Source organism: Neocloeon triangulifer, unplaced genomic scaffold (assembly GCF_031216515.1).
Source record: "Neocloeon triangulifer isolate White Clay Creek 2 clone unplaced genomic scaffold, ASM3121651v1 ptg000001l, whole genome shotgun sequence".
In the NCBI taxonomy this organism is placed as follows: Eukaryota; Metazoa; Arthropoda; class Insecta; order Ephemeroptera; family Baetidae; genus Neocloeon; species Neocloeon triangulifer.
Window position 1 is genome coordinate 11,536,492 of NW_026775544.1, and position 22,046 is coordinate 11,558,537.

The 22,046-nt window shown below is 40.2% G+C and overlaps 1 protein-coding gene across 3 annotated transcripts in view; it reads left to right on the forward strand.

The window, feature by feature from the left end:
* The first annotated feature begins 210 nt into the window (after positions 1-210).
* LOC132193893 (roundabout homolog 2-like) overlaps positions 211-22,046 on the forward strand; it is an 80,991-nt gene continuing 59,155 nt past the window's right edge. For all 3 annotated transcript variants that reach the window (XM_059614842.1, XM_059614860.1, XM_059614850.1), the window contains exon 1: positions 211-599. In XM_059614842.1, coding sequence (XP_059470825.1) covers positions 539-599 — 61 coding nt within the window. In that variant the 5' untranslated portion in view covers positions 211-538. The remainder of the gene's footprint in view (positions 600-22,046) is intronic.

Here is a 22,046-nt window from a genome sequence, read left to right on the forward strand (position 1 = left end):
GAACAAGCTGATTTGCACCTTTAGCCGAGGGACGCACGCGGTATAAAATACATAAAACACAATGCAATCGAATGCGCCTAAACTCTAGGGGAGGCTCTGCCGTGCACAATGAAGGCCCTCCTTTTCCTCTCTCCCAACACACCTCTCCTGCGCGCAGCTTGCTTCGGCCGCTCGCTCGGCTCTCGCGCTCAGTCTGTCAGTAGAGTTTTTCCCTCCGTGCTGCGAACACTGCATTTGACGCCGAGTCGCCGCGCATGCTTTCGTCGCTGCGAGCACGAGTCGTCCCTTCGCGCCCCCGGAACATGGGGTAGCAACCGCCCCCGAGTGGTGCCCCCTCACATATCATCGGATTGACAAAAGCTGTCTTCCAAAGCAGAGCAAAAATTTCCTGTATATTCAAATGCAGACGATTTCTTCGAGTGAAGAGAGGAAGGAAGTGCTTTGTGGATAATTGCAGTTTCCTGTTGTGTTGTCCATAGGAATCGAATTCCGAAACTGACCACTCTCGAGTGAATTTGGTGGAAAACTCGCTGCCAAAATGGCCCGAAGTGACGTTTGGATTATTTTGGTGATGTGCGCGTGTTCGTCGGCCGTGAATGGTGAGTACCTGAATAATTAATTAAATTTTTATAATATATAAATATATATAATAAAAAAATTCTAATTTAGTTGCAAATTTTAATTTACGTATCGTGATAATTTGTTGGTGCATATGTAACCATGACTTGATAAATAATAGGGATTGTGGCCAGCTCCTAATTATGTAGCGATCCTGAGAGAGATTATTGTTTTGTTGCATAAATTCAGTGCCGAGTGCGCACCTAATGAAGTGCGCCCTGATTGCAGATGGATTATTATTTCAATTAGCCGAGTTAAATCCACGTTATTTTTTCCTTATTAATTAGGCCTGAGATAATTAACGAGATGGGTCTTTTCATTAAATGGCAGAGTCACGCCAGCTCATTTCATCTTAAATGGAAATGAAAAACTTTTCCCACGAGCGAGAGGGAGCGCTTTTAATTACGCGTGCTATGGAGCTTAATTAAAAATATGTGCCGTTGATTTTAAGGGTTATTTGAGCAAATAATAAGACCAACCAACGTCTTCAAAAGGAAAAAGTCCCTCTTTTGAATGTGAGTGCACTTTGAGGAAAAAGGGAAAAGTGACTGGCATGTTGAGTATAAATTGGTGCGGCTGCTTCTGTTAGTGGTTGGTAGCTCAATATTTGAGAACGGCCCTGCAAAAGATGGGTCGTTTTTTAAGTGCCTTGTAAACCAAGTCTTAAGAGCGAAATCCTCCTTCAGCCAGGAACCATGAACGTCAGCAGCTCCTCACACAATATCGAAAAACCGCTTTCGTTTTTTCCCTTCAGCCAGGAATTCATTATGATGAAAAGCATGTTTCGTAAAGTGGCGCCTGTCTATCCCATTTTTCTCGATGTGGCCTGTCCGTGGGATGCTCCTGGCCCGAATTTATTTACAGGAAAACTGCACCCAATCCAATAAGCTAGGAAAACACGGCCAAAAGACAAACACAACTTTGCTCCTTTTTCCCGACGAGTGGCCGAGAGGAAAGCGGGAAGAGAGGCGAAAAAAAGCTTTCTGCACTGCTGACCCCCTCTACAAATACACACACGGCTCACAGGTACATGCACCCTCGCTGAGTATTTGCAAACAATCCGAACTTTATATTTGCAGAACTTGCCAAGCTGCCACGATAGATATCAAACACTCCAACACCACCCCAGGCTTTTTATTTTATTTTTTTCTTTTGCCGAAACTTAATCTTGTAAATATTTCACTTGTAAAATATATAGAGAAAGAAAGTCCTGTCAATTTTTATAAAAATATTTTGATCGTATTTGATTAATTGGAAACGATTTGTTTTGACTGAGCACGTAAATTTTCCTCATTTTGGATGAGAAAAAAAAGCTAATTTGTGCACGAAGCGAATTAAATAGAAAATCAGGTTTTGATGTGGACATCAAACATTTCATCTCTGGTCCGCGTCACAAGAGCAGATCGCATTTCATGAAAGCGTCACTGAGCCCAGGATTTCTCTTTGATTTATTTGAATAAAAACGAGGCTCCCAGGCTACTTCTTTCACTCCGCGGCCTATTCGCATTTTTTGTTTCCGATCGGATAATTGTTGCCCATTGAAATAAATTCCACGTGATTCGAAGGTAAAGTGGTTGCTGCTGACAACGCACTTGGGGCCCATTTTTTTACGCTGAAAAGTGTCTCAAAGTATCGCATTTCAAAAGTGGTGTAGCGAAATTGATATTCATGCGAGGCTGGTGACACGAAGTGATCGGTTTCATTAATTATTTCTCCTGTGTGACAACCACCGAACCATTCAGCACCAAATTATATATAAATTTCTCGTCTGCGACCTCCTTGTTAAACTATACGCAGTGATTTATATTTAAAATGAAAAAAAAGGGATTCTAAGAAAGTTGAGTCGGAAAAGCAGCGCGTCGGTGGCGAAAAATTAATTTTCCTGTTCACAACTTGTACTAATAGCATCATCAGCAATCCTCTTAAAACTGCCGCCGCCGTCGTTGCTCCTCTCGTTCAACCCTCTTTAAGTTTACTTTATGGGAACCCACTCATGAGAATTCGAGGGAGCAAAAAGAGAGAGGAGCACCAGGCTTCTTGCTCTGCTGCTTTTCGTCGTCTTCGACTCTTGAATGTGCTGCTGCTGCTGTGTATGCGTACAAAAGGGAGGCGTCTCCAAGGAGCACAAAAACTCACTCCACGCAGCTCCATATAAAAAGTGGTTCCATAAGAACGACTATGATTTTCAAATTAGATAAAAGTCGTCAAACCGACTCTTTATTCGTCCAATTGTGTATGTTTTCGCCGGCGCCTTTTTTAGAGATTATTCCTCTCTTCTATTTTTTTCCTTTTTTGCCAAAACAATAAGCAGTCTCTTTATTCATTAATGCTCCGCGCCATTATTACGTCGGCGCACAGATAATTTGCATACACCACGGTGGTGGTTTTTGCCGCGCGAGAGATAATGTCATTCCGCAATGTTCCCGGCACCACCAAAGGTCGGCAATTGTGTGTCTGTCTGGTCCTACTTTAGCTTGTATATATCGAGGATTTGCAGGCGCTTCACGTTTCTGTGGCACACACTCTGAAAAACTGAAAACATAAAAGCAAGCGCCCGTCATCTTGTCCTCGTCAGATCTTATCAACGTCCTCTTATTTTTTGCACAATGATTTATACATTATTAAACCACCCAATCACGTAGGAATTTGAGTGAAAACCAGAACCTAGCGTGTCTCTCTCATTTTTTTTTCAAACCATTGTAATACCTCATGGACCAGAGATGATAGGGACCACTCTTCTCTGCCATCATTGTGTATAAAATTTTATATTATTATTCCATCTTCTCGCGGGGTTTGCTGGCATTTTTAAGCCGATTAAGCCACATTTCGGCTGAAAGAACCAGGGAAAATTGATTCGCAACAAACCGCACAGCAGCGGTGGAATGAAAATGCAGCAGGAGCGGCGCAAATCCGCTCACATTAGGGGAAAAGCGCCGAACTTAATGGCTGCCAAAGAGGGACCCTTGCATATAGAGCTGCGAAGTGCTCAATTTAAACTCGCACGCAGCTGACGAGCTTATAACAATGGCCAAATGTTAAATATTTAAATTAAAAACCGGCCCGAATTTCAATTTCCCGCTCGTGAATCAGAAATTGCCCTCGGGCGCGGAATAGTATTATAATTTTCTCCGAGCCTATGGTAGACCACACTCATTGTTTCCAGCAGCCGAGCGAATTATTATACAGACGCCGGTTCACTTAAGCCGCTTGCGCAACTATCTCTGCGAGAGTCGACGCATAAATTGAGATGTGCATGCAAATCGCAGTTGGGATAAATTAATAAGCAAAGGCAGCGACGTCTCTCTCTCTTTAATGGAAACAAAAAGCAGTGCGCGCTCCAATTAAGGACGAAATTCACTCTGTGTGCACTCGACGCTCTTGTTGCTCGTCGGCAGTTTAGCGACAAATAATAAAGGGTGGGCTTATTAACAAAGTATCAAATAACTAACGTCGTGCAGAATGTAGTGACGTCGCAAAATATATAAGCGCTCGGTTCTCATCATGTGTTTCTCCTTGTAACTAATTATGGCAATTAAAGCGAATGGCAATTCATCGGGTCAAGAGTTCATTACAATTTAATTGGCAAAATAACAAGAGTACTCCGCCGCTTAAAAGGGAAGTTGCCCTGACCGTGCAAAAAATTGCGAAATTGTGCTCTTGATGTCTCATCAATTGCAATTTCTGCCAATTTAGTCTATTTGGAGCTGCACATGTTTCCGACTACATCTTGTCAAAAGTATTTACAAAAGATTTGAACTGCTATAAGTTGATTAAATAAATCATATTACTATTGAGTGGTTTGTGTAAATAAATAAATAAACATTTATTGCAAAAAGATGTTAAAATACAATTCTTACAAAGAGCTAGGAATATGTTATTATTTTTCAAAGTATTAAAAATTTTGAAGAAAGCTGAATTTTAATTTAAAAACCACAAGCAAGTTTTAATAACTCTTTTAAACCATTTAAATTAAATCAATTTTAACTAATATCATGTACTTTTATAAACATGTTTTTTTTATAAACTTTAATTTTTATTCTTAAAATTACTCCTTTTAAATTTTTATTAAAAACACAATTGAATAAGCTATTTATTTTTAAATATGTTCCATTTTAATTCAGCTACTATTTATTATATAATATGTAATGCTTACTTTAGGCTCTAAGAGCACATAAACATTGAATCACACAACAACGCCTATTTTCTTTTCTATGTTCTTAAATCATTAACATTTAAATTCGTCTATTTAATACTATTTGGAGCGCCTGATAATTTGATTGGACTTTTTAACAACGCTGTATTAGACTCCCTAATAGAAGATTAAATTTCACTTGGCATGATCGCTACAATGTAGTAGACACTGGTTTCATAAATTGGATGGAGGCGAAAGAACTTGTGTTCCTGACTGAGGAGAGGAGGAAGAGAGAGAATTGAATTTGAATGCTGGCGTCGTCAGCGTTTGGGCCGCGTCTGGTAACGCACATAATGATGTTATGAGCTGATATCCCTTGTTAAGTTCTCTTCTTTTATATTATATTGAATATTATACCCCCGCAGCACATGCATGTATAGCATCGACGACTCTCGAGGGGGATTGTGACTCCGTCGTGCGCGCGATGATTTATTCGTCGTGATGCGTTTGACATAAGACACACAGATGCACAGATTGTTATCTCTAATTTATCAGCGCGAGTAATAAGATCTCCAGAGAATGAATGTGGGCCAGGAGAGAGTCCCGAAAGAAAGTCAGCAGCTCTCTGGTTACCGGATTAAAGGCAGACGCATTTTCGCCAATTAATCTCTAATTGGGGCGGCTCGGCGGATTTTTTTTCCGACCCGCCGCCGTCGGAGAGAGAGGGAGTGGTGGGGTGACTCATCCATCATTCCCGTTTGCGGCAGGAAATCTTCAAAGAGCGGGAGATTCGCATTATGAAAATTAAGTGCACACGGAACTGCGCGTTCCACCCCTTCGACGAGTTTCTTTCACTTTTATATTTTGTCGCCCCCCGAGATAATTTGGACTGGATGGGCGCGCTCTTTCAATATGACTTTGTGCATGCGACACACACAGTTTCAAATTTGTGCACGTGCCGGCCGTCGTCGCGCGTAACACACTATATGTTTGCAGTTCAAATTCGGCACCCGGGCCATCCTCCCCCTGCCAAATTAATTGCGAAAATGATCAATGCCTTTCCCAATTTATGTAGCACGCGTGTGCGTGTCTCGTCCCTCTGCGGGTTCGTTTGGAATATTGTTGTCAAGGGAAAATTTGGGGTCTGTTCATTTTTATTTGCACAAAAGCACTGATTCTGCCATTCGTAGACAGTAATCTATAGGCAAGAATGAAGGGAAAATAAATTGCACTCCGAACTAAATTTTCAAATAAATACCGTCACTTTTATATCTTCTCAAATTACTTTTCCCTTCAAATTTCAAATTGGCAGAGTTTCCTTGTAAAAAATACATTTCCTATGGTGGAATTAAGGTGAAAATGATTTAAAAAAAAAAAACAATAATAATAAAAAATAAAAAAATTTATATCATAGCATAAATTATTATATATTATAATATTGTGAGTTTTTATTCAGTTCCCCCAAATATTAAAATTAAATTAATCAAAATGAATTTTAAAAGTCCCAATATATAAGGAAAATAACCTTTTTGTCGTGCTTTTAATTATTTCTATAGGATAAAACTGCGTAATCATGAACTTACTCTTATTCAGAACATAAGTATTCACCACTTATCAGAGAAATAGCTCACACGCAAAATTTTCTTTTCAGTTGGGGTTTTTTACGGTATGGATGCGATTTTTTAAGCCGATTAGTAGCGCAAATTGGCTTGCGTAGGCTGCCTTTTTGACTGTTCTTGGTGTGGCTCTTTCAATTTACCAAAAAAGTGACCTCTCATGAAAATGAGCCAATTAATATCCAAAAAAGTTTTCTCGTTAACCTTTGCTGCTCTCTCTACGTACATAGCTCCGTGTGATCGAGATGCTCGCATATTGATTATTTTCGTGTTGGAACCGGCTCTCGTTATTTCTGAGAGTCCCCAGCATTAATTCGGTTGTCATTGGAACCCAAATCGAAATCGTCACCAGCTTTTTTCTAAGCCGCTGAAAATCCGCGGCGTGCACATACCGCACACGGAACACATGTCATATTTCCATGTCGACGCCCACTCGAAACTGAGGCAGCAGCAAATTCAATCAATACACAGCCTTGATTTAAGTCCCTCGGCTGCGTGCTGAAATGTTCCAACACATATAAAAAAATCTAGGCGTGAATGAAAAGCCCTGCTGCCTGGATATAGATCTCCTTCGGACCACCAAACCAGTTATACGGTGCACAAAAGAAATTGGAGTATTAGATTTCTTGGGCCGAGCGCAGAAACTGCCGTTTGACGTCCAAAGGAAAATATATGTAGTGGCGGCCAAGTCCATTATTCGGCCGTTTGCGCCATTTATATATATCGTAGAAAAGATCAAATTGCGCGCCCGAAAGATTTGCTCGAAAAAAGAATCGGTCACAGAATTCACATGGGGCAAATAGGCATTCAGATTTTATTCTGTCGCGAGTAGTGGATTTATTTAAGCGCTGCTTAATCCCGAGTGTCACGACTGCCTCCGTTTGAGTTACGGCGAAAGATGACACTGGCACAAGCAAACAACCAAGCTCGGCCGACCGTCCGTCCACCTTTCCCTCTCATTCTTGGCGAGCTGCTCCGCGAATAAAGTGAGCAGCAAGGCTTAATTAATGTGCGGGACCACCGTCTCTTGACCCATTCAGCGCGCCCCATGGGGCAAACCAGGATCTCAATTTGCCGCTACCCTTAGATAAAAATCAATCCTAATCCACTTTCGCGCGCCGGACCCTTTCTTGGAATGAGAGGCAATGCGGAGAGTGAAGAAAGTCCGCCTTGCTTTTTCGACCTCCCTTTAATACGAAAGGGGACAGTTGGTCCTGGTGTGCCAGGATAACTAGATTGCCAAATTTAGAAGTTGGAATTGCTGGGACGGTTGTAATTACATTGCCTGTAATGTGGCTTTTACTTATCAGTCTTCATCTTAAAACGTAGAAATTTTATTGCAAAATAAATTTTATTTTTATTGATTTGATGGTAATAAAAAAATGTTAATTGATGGTTTTGTTCAGTGCAATATTTCAGAAATTTTTGGGTGGATTTTCACCTGTCTCGCTGTTCCCTCAAAGAGCTCCTCCCGTTTTAATTGTTTGGCAATTTTGCGCTCGGTTTGTGCTCTTTATGTACAACAAAATTTACTTACAAATCTTTTGTGCAAACAAATGGCTGTCTCGCGCCGAGCAGCACCACAGGCGGAGGAATTTCTGAAATTTATTTCTGGTGCCTCGGACCAGCAGAAAGATAAATAAATCACCGCTGTTGCGCCCAATTATTTTTCAAAGAAATAAGAAATGCAAATAGCACGTACAATTGATGAGAGGGAAAATCATAAATAAAAAAAATACGTGCCGCCGCGGTATATCACCAAAACCTTCGACTCGCCATTTAAGGCGAATCAACCTTGTCAGGCGTGCGTTTTTCAAATATAAAGTGCTCATTTTCCTGGGCACATTTTTTCGCGTGTGGGCGAGCGAGCTGCCTTACACATCTGCCTCTTTTCCCGCGGCTTGATTTATGACTCTTTGACATCAGAAATTTTAATTACCGTGCATAAAATTAATCATCAATCTCTCCTTCTTTCGGCTATCGTTCTATAGATGCGGAAATCCGAGATGCGTGCAGCATTGATTAATTTATGGCGCAGTCGCTTCTTTCTTTTTTGCATCCACGCCGCTCTTTTCTCGTGCTAATAGCTCTCGTTTTACGGCCCAGCTCTTTTATGCGCTTCAGGCTATGAAATTATGAAAGTTTTGAGTGGAAACATAAAATTGGCCATTTGGCTAATTACTGGCGTGCTCTCGAAGCTCTTGTTTTCGCGGCAGCCGGCAAGAAGCACACCCTCGCGCCAATCCATTTTTTTTGCGCACACGCGCTTTGCACATCCCGGCGCCTCCTCCTTAAGCCTGCGTAACGACCGAAGTAATTTGCAAAATTGAGCGCTTAATTTTAATTAGCGCAGCAGCCAGCTCCGGTAGCAACAGCACACGCAGTTTCATCTTTAAGACAAAAGAAGACCTAATTCGAGGAAAGAAAAAAAAAATTAAAATAAAATGAGAGACTTGCGGGCGCCATGGCTAAATTTTGCTCAGTTTTATGTGCGAAATTCCTTGGCCGCTTTTATGTTATTTTTCGACTGCCGCACGCAGCCGTCGTTGAAAGTAGGGAAAAAATATAAAAGAACCGCGGAAATTCTGCTCCTCTCTCTTCGAATAAATACAGATTTGCGCGCGGTTTATTTATTTAATAGTCGCGAATTCCTGTTCGAATGTTTGTTGTGGCGGTGTTCGCGCGCGGCACAGCAGCCGCCAAATGGTTTCTCAGCAGACCGCCGGTTTTTATCTCAATTTTAACATTTTAATATATCCCGGGCCGGTGGACTGTCAATAGACTGGCAATAAATAACGTCTTGCTTAGCACGGCCGCCAATAAATAGGTTTGACCTCCGATTGGCCGCTAATGTATTACTGATGACCGACGGACACGCGGCCCTCTTTTATTTAGTCTCTTGCTCCGCGGAACTGAGTTAGAAGGAGCCAAACAAACGCCTTGATTGTGATGTTGGCGCCAACCGATTAATTAATTAAAGATGAGCGCGCGAAGTCCCCACGCTAATCGCGAATTCTGGCCGCGCATCGAGTTACCTGGAGCTGCTGCTGGACGCTATAAATTTATCGTTTCCCGTGCAATTACAATGCCATTACAGCCATTGTGGCCGAGCTCATTATGTTTGCAAAAGTGACTCTTTTGTCCGGTTGGTAGTGGAGGTGCATTTTAATTAGCAAGCATTGGACAAGAGAATTAATTAGCGTGGGTAGGTTGCACACAGAATTGTGCGTATATAGACAGGGTTCCGGGTTCATTTTAATTCTGAATAAAATTAATAAATGCAAAATTCAATAATTAAATTAAATTTTTAAACGTTTATAAATGTTCCATATTAATTCAAAATAATTCAAATATATAAAATTAAATTCGTACTATCATACGAAAATATTTAAATTGATGTTTAATTAAATCAATTCAATCGACACGTGGATGGTCGTCGTTTGAGCTGGAGGCGCCGAAAATAGTCGAGGTTGGCGCGTCTATTTTTATCGAATTACAATGTATAGCCGAGCGTAAAAGCTTTTAGTTAAAAAATAATTCCCGCCGCCTCGCCATTGTTTTCATAAGGGAACCGAGTCCCCAAAGCAATAAAAGTTAGCTGCATGTGTCAGCCATATGTTGGCAGGTTTAGGTGCGAGGAATTCCTCGGCTTGTTCCCGACCGACCACACCTCCTTATCTGCTCACATATCAAAATCCAATAGAACGGTCGGTAATTGAAGGCTCGTGTTCCGTTTTTCTTACACACTGCACCAGCACGCCTAATTTAATTTGCTCTAATAAGGCGCCCGTGTCTCAGAAGCGGAGGAGGCATATCACGACGCGGCGACCATTTTTCCTTATTCGATTTCGCCTCACCCTCCCCGCCTATAAATGGCAACCGGATTATTTTATGTACCGAGTGATTTTTTTTTGCACAATCCCTTTCGCGATCGAGCGCATATTTAAATAATTGAGTTAATCGCCTTTAATATTATTCATGCCAGAAAGAAAGATCTTCTGCGAAAAGCGAGGCTGTGTGTCTTTAATGAAGCGGTTATACACTCGCCGTTCCGCGCCATCAATACTTTTTAACTTCTTCAACAATGAAGTGCCGCGGTGTGGGTCGAATGAATTAATGTGTGGAGCCCTTTCTTTCGTTCTTTGTGCTTCACGTGGCGTGTATAAATTTTTATCTCCGCGCGTCTGCTAAGAGCACAAGAGATTCTGCGAAAGCTCGCCGAGCACAGAGAGCGCCCTTTCTAATTAGAATTGCAAAAATAACAAGACGGGATAGAAGTAAAAATGCAAATTAAACACCGCCATTTGACTGATTGGATTCAATTAGAATGTCTATATTTAAATATCGCAGGAGGAATCTTTAATTATCGGCTCTAAGGACCGCGAGCGCATTAGTATAGTCGGAGACAGCTGGGCTATTTAATTTCTAATTTAAATACTCTCTTATTCTGCTCTGTCTGTCCATCGTGGCGGGCAATTGCCAACTCTCGACCACCGCTTGACGCGGGCCCGTTGTTTCTCCCTGGGGAAAGAAGTTTCTCATGCCGACTGGTATGCAAAGTAATAATTATTTCGGTCGGAATTGCCTTCAAATTGACGATCCATTACCAGCTGTTTCCATTTCATTTAAGGTGTAATTTGGGCCTTCTGAGCAGCGCGTAATTGACTTGCAAAATATGTTTTTGCGTTACTCGCGAAATTAGTTCATGCAAATGAAAACTGCCAAATTATGCAGAAAGTTTTTCACTCAGGAGTCAAGCACCTGAAAGGATGCTCTGTTAAATGCAGACGGCGCTTCCCGTGATTAGCATATTTCACATTAAGACCAAAAGTATAAAGAAAAACATTCATCCCGGTTGATTCAAAATCCGATGACGCATATATCCATCTTTTGAATGAAATATTTATCATTAGACAGACCCTGCGTATCTGCAAATGAAGGAAATATTTTCCAACCCATTGGGTCCATCAGCAGCAAAACACGCACGCACATAAATCGCAAGTCAAGAGAGCCATCAGCCTGATGAAAGCTCAATCCGGCCATGTCGCACTAATTGAATTAAAATTCAATCGCGTGGACATTAGCTGAAGGGGGACATGTCGAGATTCGACGCAATCATCTTGGTGGCAGAATTTCGCAGCACATATCATCCCCCTTCGGAAATGTTGTGCCATCTGCCTCTCGCTCCCTCACCACTGCACGCATCAACAATCGCAGCCGATAATGGCTTTATACTTTAAATAAAGTGGGACGAATTTTAATAATAGACCCATGTGCTGTACTATTAGAGTCGCCGAACTCACATGGGCCGTCGGCAGCCAGACAGTGATTGGTGTGACGACAAAATTAAGACTCTGTTGTTGTTCTTTGGAAACCTCAGGAGTATAATTAAGAGACCGAACCCCCAAAGATACGGCTGACAATGAGAACTGAATCTTTCCGGGATTTGTGTCGCTCGAGAGAAAGAAAATCTATATTCTCTCGCCCTCTTTATTTTGTTTAGCCTTCCACAATTTCTGGGAAGTGTTCCCTCATGGAAAGGGCTTCGGCAATAAATTTCAGCGTCCGCAGCCTCTCGAGGCGGGATTTTAATTTTTCAGCAAGAGAGAGAAGAAAGAGAGAGTGCAGCCGTTTCATCAAAACTTTTTAAATTTGCTCTCGGCGCACGCCTTCAACGAAAGAGTTAAATGAAGACATGAATATTGAGCAGTTATCGCTGAAAAATTGCAAAACTTTGTGTTATAGAGATTATTTAAATTTATACCAAAATTTATAAAAACTTTGGCCTATTTTCACACTTTGGCATTTACGGCTGTTGTGGGACATTCAGAATTTCCTCCTGACAATCTGGGAAAACGCTGAGACGAAATGAATTTTGCAACAGTAAAACCACAACATCCAAATTTCCGCTGCCGAATCCAACGGCGTCAGCTCTCCAGAGAAGATCAGAAGTGCTGCCAGCTCAACAAGCCAAGGTTTTACCTCCGCACCGAAATAAGGGCCATATCGGGCAAGGCGGCAGCGTATAAAACAGAATTGCGAGAGGCATCACCTCAAAACTAGCGTCGTAAAAGTGACCTCAGAGAATAGAAACCCAAATGTGGGTGGCTCTAAAATTTTATGCACAACACATACGGGGGGCTTTCGATAATAAATTTATAACGTAACATGCATTGCACGTGGTTGGCTTATACAAAACGGTGTGTGTGTTTTATTCTCGTCTGCGATACATCTCCCCCGTAAATGTGCGGCACATAGGGAGAATTCCGAGACGTCCTCAGGTTGACAAGAATAAAAGTCGAGCGCTCTAAGAGCATCTCCATGTCATATTTGTAATTCATGAAATAACATTTGCATACTCGAGGCTGCATCATTGTTGACAAATAACATGACAACGCACACATAGAATTCGCGGATGCTTGAATCTTTCTCTCTCACTCTTTGATTCCACAGCGGATATGGAGGATTCGAGTGCACACCTGGGGTCGCGGAGAAAGAGACGGATTAAAAGGCACTCGATGATTTAGAACGCACGTCATTCGTCGAGAGCTGCTGGGGAGCCTCAAGAGCCGTATTATTCATTTGGTCCATATAATATAAACCAGCAGCAAAGAAAAGAAAAGTCATCCAAATCCATATAATAGATTTTGTAACGCAAACACTCTTGCCTTCCAGGCTCACTCTCTTATTCGACTCTATGCTGGTTAATAATATTAACCTACTTCTTAATGCTGCTGCTTTACATGTGTACAAAAGAAAACAAAAAGCCCACGCCTATTTCAGCACACGGGCTCCGCACCAGGAATATCAAGTGGCGTGCATCATCAAAACAGTGTAATTCCTCTCTTGTGTGCTGTTCTTGCCTCCAGGGCAGAGTTAAAACGAGAAAAAAATAGTACATAATTCAAAGATGAAAAATATAATTTCACTATTTTATTCGTCTCGTCTGGAAATATTTATTAAATCAATGAGTTATGTCTTCAGTAAATTAATTTCTCCTATTTTAAAAATTTAATAAGTATAAGATTAAATAGAGAAAACCAATTTTGATATGATTTTTACACTATTTTTCATTAAAAAAATTAAATTAATAAGTAAATAAAATAATTTGCAAAAATTATTCTTTGGAAATTTTTTAACCTTGCAAAAAAGGTAAACATTTAAAATATCACGTGTTTCTCATATTCTCACGGTAAATGTTTCAGAAAAGTCAAATGCAAATGGATTGTTGAATTCATTCCAAGTATTTGTTCGATCGTTACCATTCTTTTTTTCTGGCCAGTGCATCGCCGTCGTAAAATTAAAATATTCCGAATTTGATTGCCTATTCAACTGAATCCAGGAACAATGGCACTTTGCACTGCCCTTTCCCAGAAGTGATATTGCGCTGCTCCTTTTGTTTTCATCATTTATTCTGAAGAAGTTGAAGGCGGGACGAGGACGAGATGGTGCGATAAAGCAGCTCAGCAACTCGGAAAGTGTCTCACATGGTACCTGCCGAGAGAGCTGCTGACAATCAAAATTCCTCTTCTTTATTGTCGTCATCATTAAAGCCACCGCGTGAAGAATGTCAAAGCGCGAATGTTGCCGCCAGACAGAAATGCGCGGTGTCGTCGTCGCGCGAGCCACAAAATTAATTGCGCACCGCACCAGGTGATGAAACGAATGCTCGACGCTAAATTAACGCGCAAAGTGAAAAATTGCACTCGACTCTTTATGTATGTAATTGAGCGGAGAGCTACCGTGGGCAACTCGAGAATGTAAAAACCCGCAGCTCTTTTCCCAGCTTTGCGTGCTACCTTTTGATCTTCACGCAGACTGAACTTATTCTTCTCTCTTCGTACAATTCATTTGGAGAACTTTTAATAACAGTATTTACTTAACCAACGCAGTGAGATGGAATTCTTTTGTATAATGGTTGGTTATTTCAGCATCCAGCCTTTTATGTATATTTTTTTTTTTACATAAGCGATTAGGACGGAATAAAAAACCAGCTGGAAATTTTTATTTATCTCGGAGCATATAAAAAAATTCTACACAAATTTCTGCAAATCGATCTGTGCGGCTCCAACGAAATAATGCTCCTTCGTGATATGGAAACTGCCCTAGGCGGAACATTCATATATAATAATTGAGAAGGTTATCTTTCGGCAATAAATCTCAATGATTTTCAACCCCTGCAGAAATTTATAAAATAAAATGCCTCCGGCGGGAGCGAGAGAAATGGCGCCAATTCGGACAGCTTGGCACTGCCGGCAGAAAAATATTCGTGCTTTTTCAAGAGAGCTAATCAAAATATTGCCTCTTGCGAGCCAGTAAGTGCTTTATGAATTTTGGATGGCGGCCCAAAATAAATCTGTAGATTATATTGCACGCGCGCTGGTGGCCCTCTCGTTGCTCCGGGGCACGATATTTGGATCATCTTTGCAATGATATCAGAGCGAAAGCTGCCTACCGCCCTCGGTAATCCCCGTGTTGCTCGTCTCTTGGGCTACAGCCTTTTCCCACGGGGGATCAAAAACAATGCGATCTCGTTGTTTCCGAGCGGAAAAAAGTAAATTATTGTCCAGCAATGGTGAAAATAAATCGGCTTACAAATACATGGACAAAAGCCGAAAGCTTAAGACAAAACAATATAACCCAAATGAAAACAAATAAATAAGCTGCAGCTCAAGATGATATATTAATTTCGTGCTTGATTTGAGAAGCAATAGCGGTCATCTCATGTGAAAATACGTGGTCAGTTCCATAAATAAAAACAGCCATCACGTATACGTCTCTCGTCTGCTGGAAAGAAATATTATACGCATACAAAACCGAGAGCCAAGTGCAATAAATAAGAATTTTATTTTCTCCTTTAGGCGCTCTCGCATCTCACTCTTTCTCGGCGTACAATATTATCAGCGTGCACGGCCGGAGAAGGCGAACGAGTTGTGCACCGCATATTCATATATCATTAAAAAAATGTTGCTGGGTGCCCAACAATAACAGTCGTGATCTCATACACAATTACCTAGCGCTTGGACGCGCGCGTTCATTGTTCGCCTGTGGTGTATATCGTAATATTATCGTGTGGCCGCGTTTATTTATTCAAATTATACATTGATATCACGAGAGGGAAGGCAGCTCGGCACTTTTAATCAATCTGCACTCGCATGTGAGGATCGTGGATCTCGCAACAAGAAAAATTAAGCAATGTCCCTAATTTCTGCAATACTTCAAGAAACGTGCATGAAAACTTTTATAAACAAAGATAATTTTCATTTTTTAGAGAGACGAGCTAATGGTTTTTTTCCGAGGTTGTAAATTCAAATTACAACATTAAACCCGAGGCACTGTTTATTATAATAATAAAAATGAAGTTATCCCAGGCCGGAGAAACGCGTGTCCAGTTAAAAAAAATTCATTGGTCTCACCGGTATGAAAATGTTATATTATATGTGAAACATTGTGTCGTGACGTATCTCATTTGGGGCGTAATTGATGTCTGGCCGCTTTGAGCTGCTTTTGATGAATTAGGCATTATTTGTGCGCCGGATAATCCCGACTTGCCGAGAAGTTTATTATATCGTGAACTAGCAGGGCTTGATTAATAAATATAAAACGTATAGTGTGCGAGCCGGCTACTCTAACTGTGCCCGCGCACATACACAAAATATTGTTATTATCGCGTATGCGTGCATGTCTGCGCCATTAAACATGCAAACTTCATGTTTCGTATACAAAAAGCGTTTCTCCCCCTCGGCTGCTCGCCGCACGTCGAGGCACAAAGTCAGTTTGGATAAAATATGGACTCGGAACGAACTCTGGCCCATTTTTCCTTCCGAAACTTTTCGCTTTCGTCGAGTTTGTATGCACGGAACCAGCGGCAATATTGGGGCGGAGAGAGAAATAAGCTTTCCATATTACATTGTCACGGGCGCAGCAGTTATCAGGCGACAGACCCGGGGCAGAGGAAAAGCTTTTTGGAGATAGCGAGCTGTAGAGAGGATGTGTTTTTTTAAACTAGTGTCTTATCTGCGGCAATGTGTACAAAAGAAAAAAATAAAGGTGCAGCAGCTGAGTTTGTCCACCGGCCCCCATAGATTTTAATTAATTTAAGCACAAAAGTGTCGCCCCCTATCTATTTCCGCTGCCGGATAAATAATTGAAGCTCGGCGTTTTTCCAGCCACCAATTTCATTATTTAAGCTGTGGTCCAACTTTTGACCCAAGGGAATGGCTTAATCAAGATTTTACCGAATTACTGTCATTATTATATCCTCTGGCCGCTCTCGGCAGCAACTTTTTTTTTACCAAACTCCTGCACTGCACGTATACATTTTTTATTCGCTTTAGGGTGTTAGCAGTAAAATCTCCATTATCATGCACACGCCGTTCTCTACCGGCAGGCAACCCGAAAAGTTAGGTTAGTTGTAATATGTGTCTGCGTATGGTTATAAAGCACATGTACGCAGGGTGTTGGACATTAGTCGCTTTTATTGGCCCTAATAAAATGCTGGACTAATTTGAGGTAAAGTCGCCAATCTGGAGCTCCCCGGGCTTCTGCCATAAATTCTTCAAGCAAGACGCGAAAATTTATTGCATGATAATTTAAGATTACCTCAATCATTTAAACGTTCAATTTTCCTACATTGCAATAATTATACTTGTCCTATTTTAGAAGATTAAATTGAAAGGTTGAAAGGGATTCAAAATAAAAATGATACAACCATTCATATTAATCATTTTCATGTAATTTCATAATATTCACGAGTATTGAATCATTTGAAATTAAAATAAAATTAGGTTTTAAAATAACTTTTAAAATTTATTTGTTCAATTGTATCAATTTTATTGAATTTTTATAATAACATATTTTATTTATTATTAATTTAAATATTTATTACAAATTTTTTTTTAGCTAAATTTCTTTAACTATGCAATTTTGTATGCGTGTAATATAAATAAAAACAATAATATTATATATAAATATAAATAACTTTTTTCTATTTAATCTTTGCTAAAGCTACTGTGGAGAAATCAACATTCAATAATAAATAACACTACATCTCTGCCGCACATAGGCGATTTTTCATAATTAATTACAGGATTGAAGATGATGGTATACAAAATAAAAAATATTTTTCATCAGTATTCAAATTTTCATGCTATTATGAGAGCACGGATTGAACTTTTTTTCATTTTTGAAACATAATTTAATAATCGCTGTAGTTTCGCAAAGACTTTCGTTCCTTTTCCGTGACCCTCACAAAATGAGTGATATAAAGTGCGTGTATCATGTGCTCGTACACGGGTTCGTACCTGGGCGATTATCTTTTAATACACGCTGGATACTCAGCCAGCACGGCGGCCAAATTGCTCTGTTGTATGTTTGGAAAGTACGTACCGACCATTTACACACAGCGAGGCGCAGTATTAAAAGCCGGCGAATATGCCATCAAAAGCTGTGCGATATGAAAAAAAAATCTGCGCAACCACTAGAAGCGTGGGCCTCTCCGCGAAATATGGCACCGGCGGCGGTGGATTCGGCAAATCTTGCGCTTCACACCACTGCATATTTAATACTGTGACAGAACGAGATGCGAAAATTGAAAAGTTTCTCGTCGGGAAAAAAATATGCGGCGGCCTCGGGCTGTTGGAAAAGAAAATTCGGCTCCGGAGAGGATGGAGTTTGCTTACGGTGGTCGGGGAAAGAACTCTCGCCCGTGTATTAATATTAGAGACTCGGCACCATGTACTGCCGCTGCTAGAAATTTAATCATTTTTCGCCCGGCGACTTTCTCGAGGGAGTTGTAAATTATCTTTCTTAACATTAGCACACGCAGAATAACATAAATTGTACAAGAAAAAGGAGGCTGAGAACTGTTGTTTTTTCGCTCTAAAAGCAAGTGGGAAATTAAGGGAAATTTTTACAAGCAAGCAGTTTTCCGCGAAAAAAATATTCGCATGTTTCAGTGCGATATGGACTGGCTCTCGTAACGTAGATGGTTTTATGTGTGGCAACGCTGGCTGGCTTGTGCATTTTTAAACAATTTTCGACGGCATTTCCATATTCCGGCCGTATTATTACAAAAACATAGCCTGATATGAGGCAATTCGCATGCAACTATCCGAAATAGGCTCGTGCGCGGCTGACATGCCGGAGAATAATGTGCCCCAATGAAAGGAAGCTGAAATTCGCGGCGGCGCCCATGAAAGGCCGAGTTTTATAGATTTTCTCTCGGCGCAATAATTAAATTCAATAAATTGGACAGAAAAAAGCGAGGTCTAATTTATAACTAAATAAAAATAAATTCGCCAATGACAGAATTATACTGCCGGGTTGGCGGAGGAATGGTTTTATTTATGCAAATTGATCCAATAAATTTTCCGGCCGCAACGAATACAGCGCCGTCGGGACGTAAAAAAATAATAAACGCGGCCACACATACAAAAGAGAACAATCCAATATCAGCAAAAAAAAAAAAAAAAAAAATTAAATTATTGGAATATAATATCATCGGAAAAAAATAAACTTTCTCATAATAACGGAGCTTGTCTCGAATTTGATCGCATGTTATGGAACTAGTTGGAATTTTGATGAAGAAGTTTTGCGGAATTCTCAGCCAATAAAATTAAATTAATGCCATTGCTTTTTCTTCTACCTGACAAGTCCTACAACATTCAGAGCAATTTATTTAAATTTGTAAACATGTTAACTGCGTATTTCAAAATTCCAAATGATTTAGAGCTGCTTTTTCTCGTCCAATAAAAATGCCATCGAGCAGTTGGGTATTAAAACATCAACGGCACTACTTTCGCAAACACCAGCAGCAGAAGGAGGGCCGGATTTAATACTATTGACATGATGATGTATTCGAAATAATTTATTCATTTAAATTGCCCATCGCTTTGATTAATGGTGAGACACGTTTTTGTTCGTGCCTCCATTTACTGTGCATATGGCAGCGGATGGAGATTTTCGCAACACACCCGGTGAGCAGCGAACAATTTTTTAACACCAGGCGAGAAAGATAAATTTCTTGTGTGTAATTAAAAAAAAGCAAATGGCCCGACGTCAGCAGCCAACTCGTTTGTCTCGCTTTGATATTCGCGCGCGAATAAATTGACACTAAAATGTGATAAAATATAAATTACCGAGCTGCGGTCCTAAACGCGATTTGTTGCCGCTGATGATGTCGCGCGCTTTGGCATCCTCTCAAAGTAGCCGCTCGCCGGTTTTATGGGAGGAAAGGATTTATTTCGGCTGCTGCATGCACGCAAAAAGTTCACAAAGAGCGGCCTCGACGATTTTCTTTTACTGCTCCGCCATGTGGGCCAGCAGCCTCATCAAAAAGACGAAGCACCGAATGTTTACATGTATAAAAATAAAGCACAGACCGGCGTATGCGGACACATCAAACTCCCTTCTGCTGCTCGCACATGCATAATAAAAAAACTGCCGACGAAAGGTACAATTTTTCGAGAGAGAGAGATTTTACGAGTCTCTTAAAATATTACGCCGCGCAGGTATATATTTTTAGCAGCACGGATTTTTCCATTCGAGAGGGAAACCGCACAAATTTACGAAAATGCAACGGAGAGAAAGGCGTCAGATGAAACCGCAACAAGATATCTGCTGAGAGAGAGACGAGACCTTGGAGCGTAACCTGACGTGGACCGAATTGAAAAACGCGTTCCGATGTGAAGCTGCTTGTGAGAAAATCTGTTTTCCGTCTTTAAAAGTTGCTGCTGCTGGTGTGCAAAAAAGAGAGACGAAGTCTGCAAAGTGTAAAGCCGGGACGAGATTGTATGCGTTGCGTGCTGATGCTCTAAACACAAAACACACACCGCATACAGCACACATGTATATAATAGAGTGATTTTTTTTATAATGCAGCCGGCACTGCGAACTCGATAAGTTTATCGCAGGCCATCATCAACATTAATAGCTTTTGCTCTTGGTTTTGACTTTTTCAAGACGCTATTGACGCTTTTTGCAACTCTCAAGTGTTGATTTATTGCTTTTTGTGGTTGAGCGAACAACAAATTTTCACACATTTAATTTCAGTAAGATATCTTCTTTGCTTTAGCTGGTAATAGCTTACAATATTTATTTATATTTTAAATTCACAAAGCTTACCTAATTATTTTTTAATTATCATAATATATTAAATCATGTGAGGTCGACAATGAATAAGGATCGTATCAATAAAAGAAGTAAACAGAGCAGTAGAAATAGAACCAATCCTTACTGATTAATAGAAAGGGATTTCATTTTCTACAACTTATTTTAAATTATTTTTAAAATAACTTAAGCAGAGTATTTAGATTTGAACAACAATGAAATTAAAGTTAATCAACAAGAACCCATTTTTAAATTTAAAAAAAATGATTTTATACTTATCAAATAAATAAAATAATTTAAAAATTCAAATAATAAGTAATTTTATTATTTTTAATAAGGTAATAAATGCATACAAAAAAATTAGTAATTTTTTTTTGTTTAATTAAACAAAGTTTTAAATTAGAAATTTGTAAAAATTAATTTTGAGGCTTTCCCATTACAAGTAATGACTCAAAAATTGAACTCTTGCCAACACAAGGAAAATGAAATATGTCTCTCTTAATTAGCTCAAAGGCATATTCCCATAATTGGCCCATTCAAATGCAAATATAATTAGGTACGGCATGTTCATTTCTATGTCGGATCGACTCACAGAGATATCAAGCTAACAATTTCACATGAAAGGGAGAAAATAGTTCGCGTATATAATTTCAATAACACGATTAAATCTTTGAATTGAAATACACGCACACATAATGAGATGATTCGTCTCTTGGACGGATGCAAATGTGCCGGCAGCGAACAATGAGAGTCTGTCTCTCTCACCCTCTGGCATTTTAGCGTCTGCCGCGCGTGTGTGTTTGATTTTGAAAGGGCACCCAAGCGCAAATGTGCTAAGAAGCTAAATTGCGTTGTAATTTGTACCTGTTGGAAGTTGTCGTCGTTTTGTTCGCCGGCGCGCACATTTAGCGCCGAGTTTAATTTTCGACAAAAGGCTGCGCAGTGCAAGATGTGTGCCGAGTCATTTAACACCTTCGCACATTAAATAAATACAAACGCGCCAAATACTCGCTTGCTATTCAAATGCAGCGTGCACGAGTGGCCGCGCAACAAAAGAGGCTGGAGTGCTGCCTCGACAAATCCATCATTTTTTGCCGCTCTCCGCACATAAGAAGCCGTGCAAGTTGCTTGCTTTGTGTCCCGGCACCAGATATTGTGTGCCTCTTTTATTCCCTGTACCAGTGCAAATAATGAGCTCAGCGGAATTTGGCGCTCCAGCTCTTGAGAGCCCCGAAAGGAGAGATAACCTCACTGAAATTTGAATGGGAAAACGCATGCACACGCCTGAGGTTTCTTTCGAGGAAAAATTAACAGGGGAAGTGTAGTGGCATGACAGAGTGTAAAAGGATAAAATTACTGCCAACAAAAATATATATGCTAACTTGTAATTTAGCAGCCAAAATAAACGCCAGTTTTCCAAGAAAAGTTGTAAAGTAATTCTCACTTTTATTTGGCAATTTCTTGTTAGCTTTTTTTATTCTAAATTTATATATTTTTCCAACGAAATGAAGTCTTAAGTTGAGTTGAAAATGAGATGTTTAGAGGAAATTAAAATATGGTTTAAAAATCAG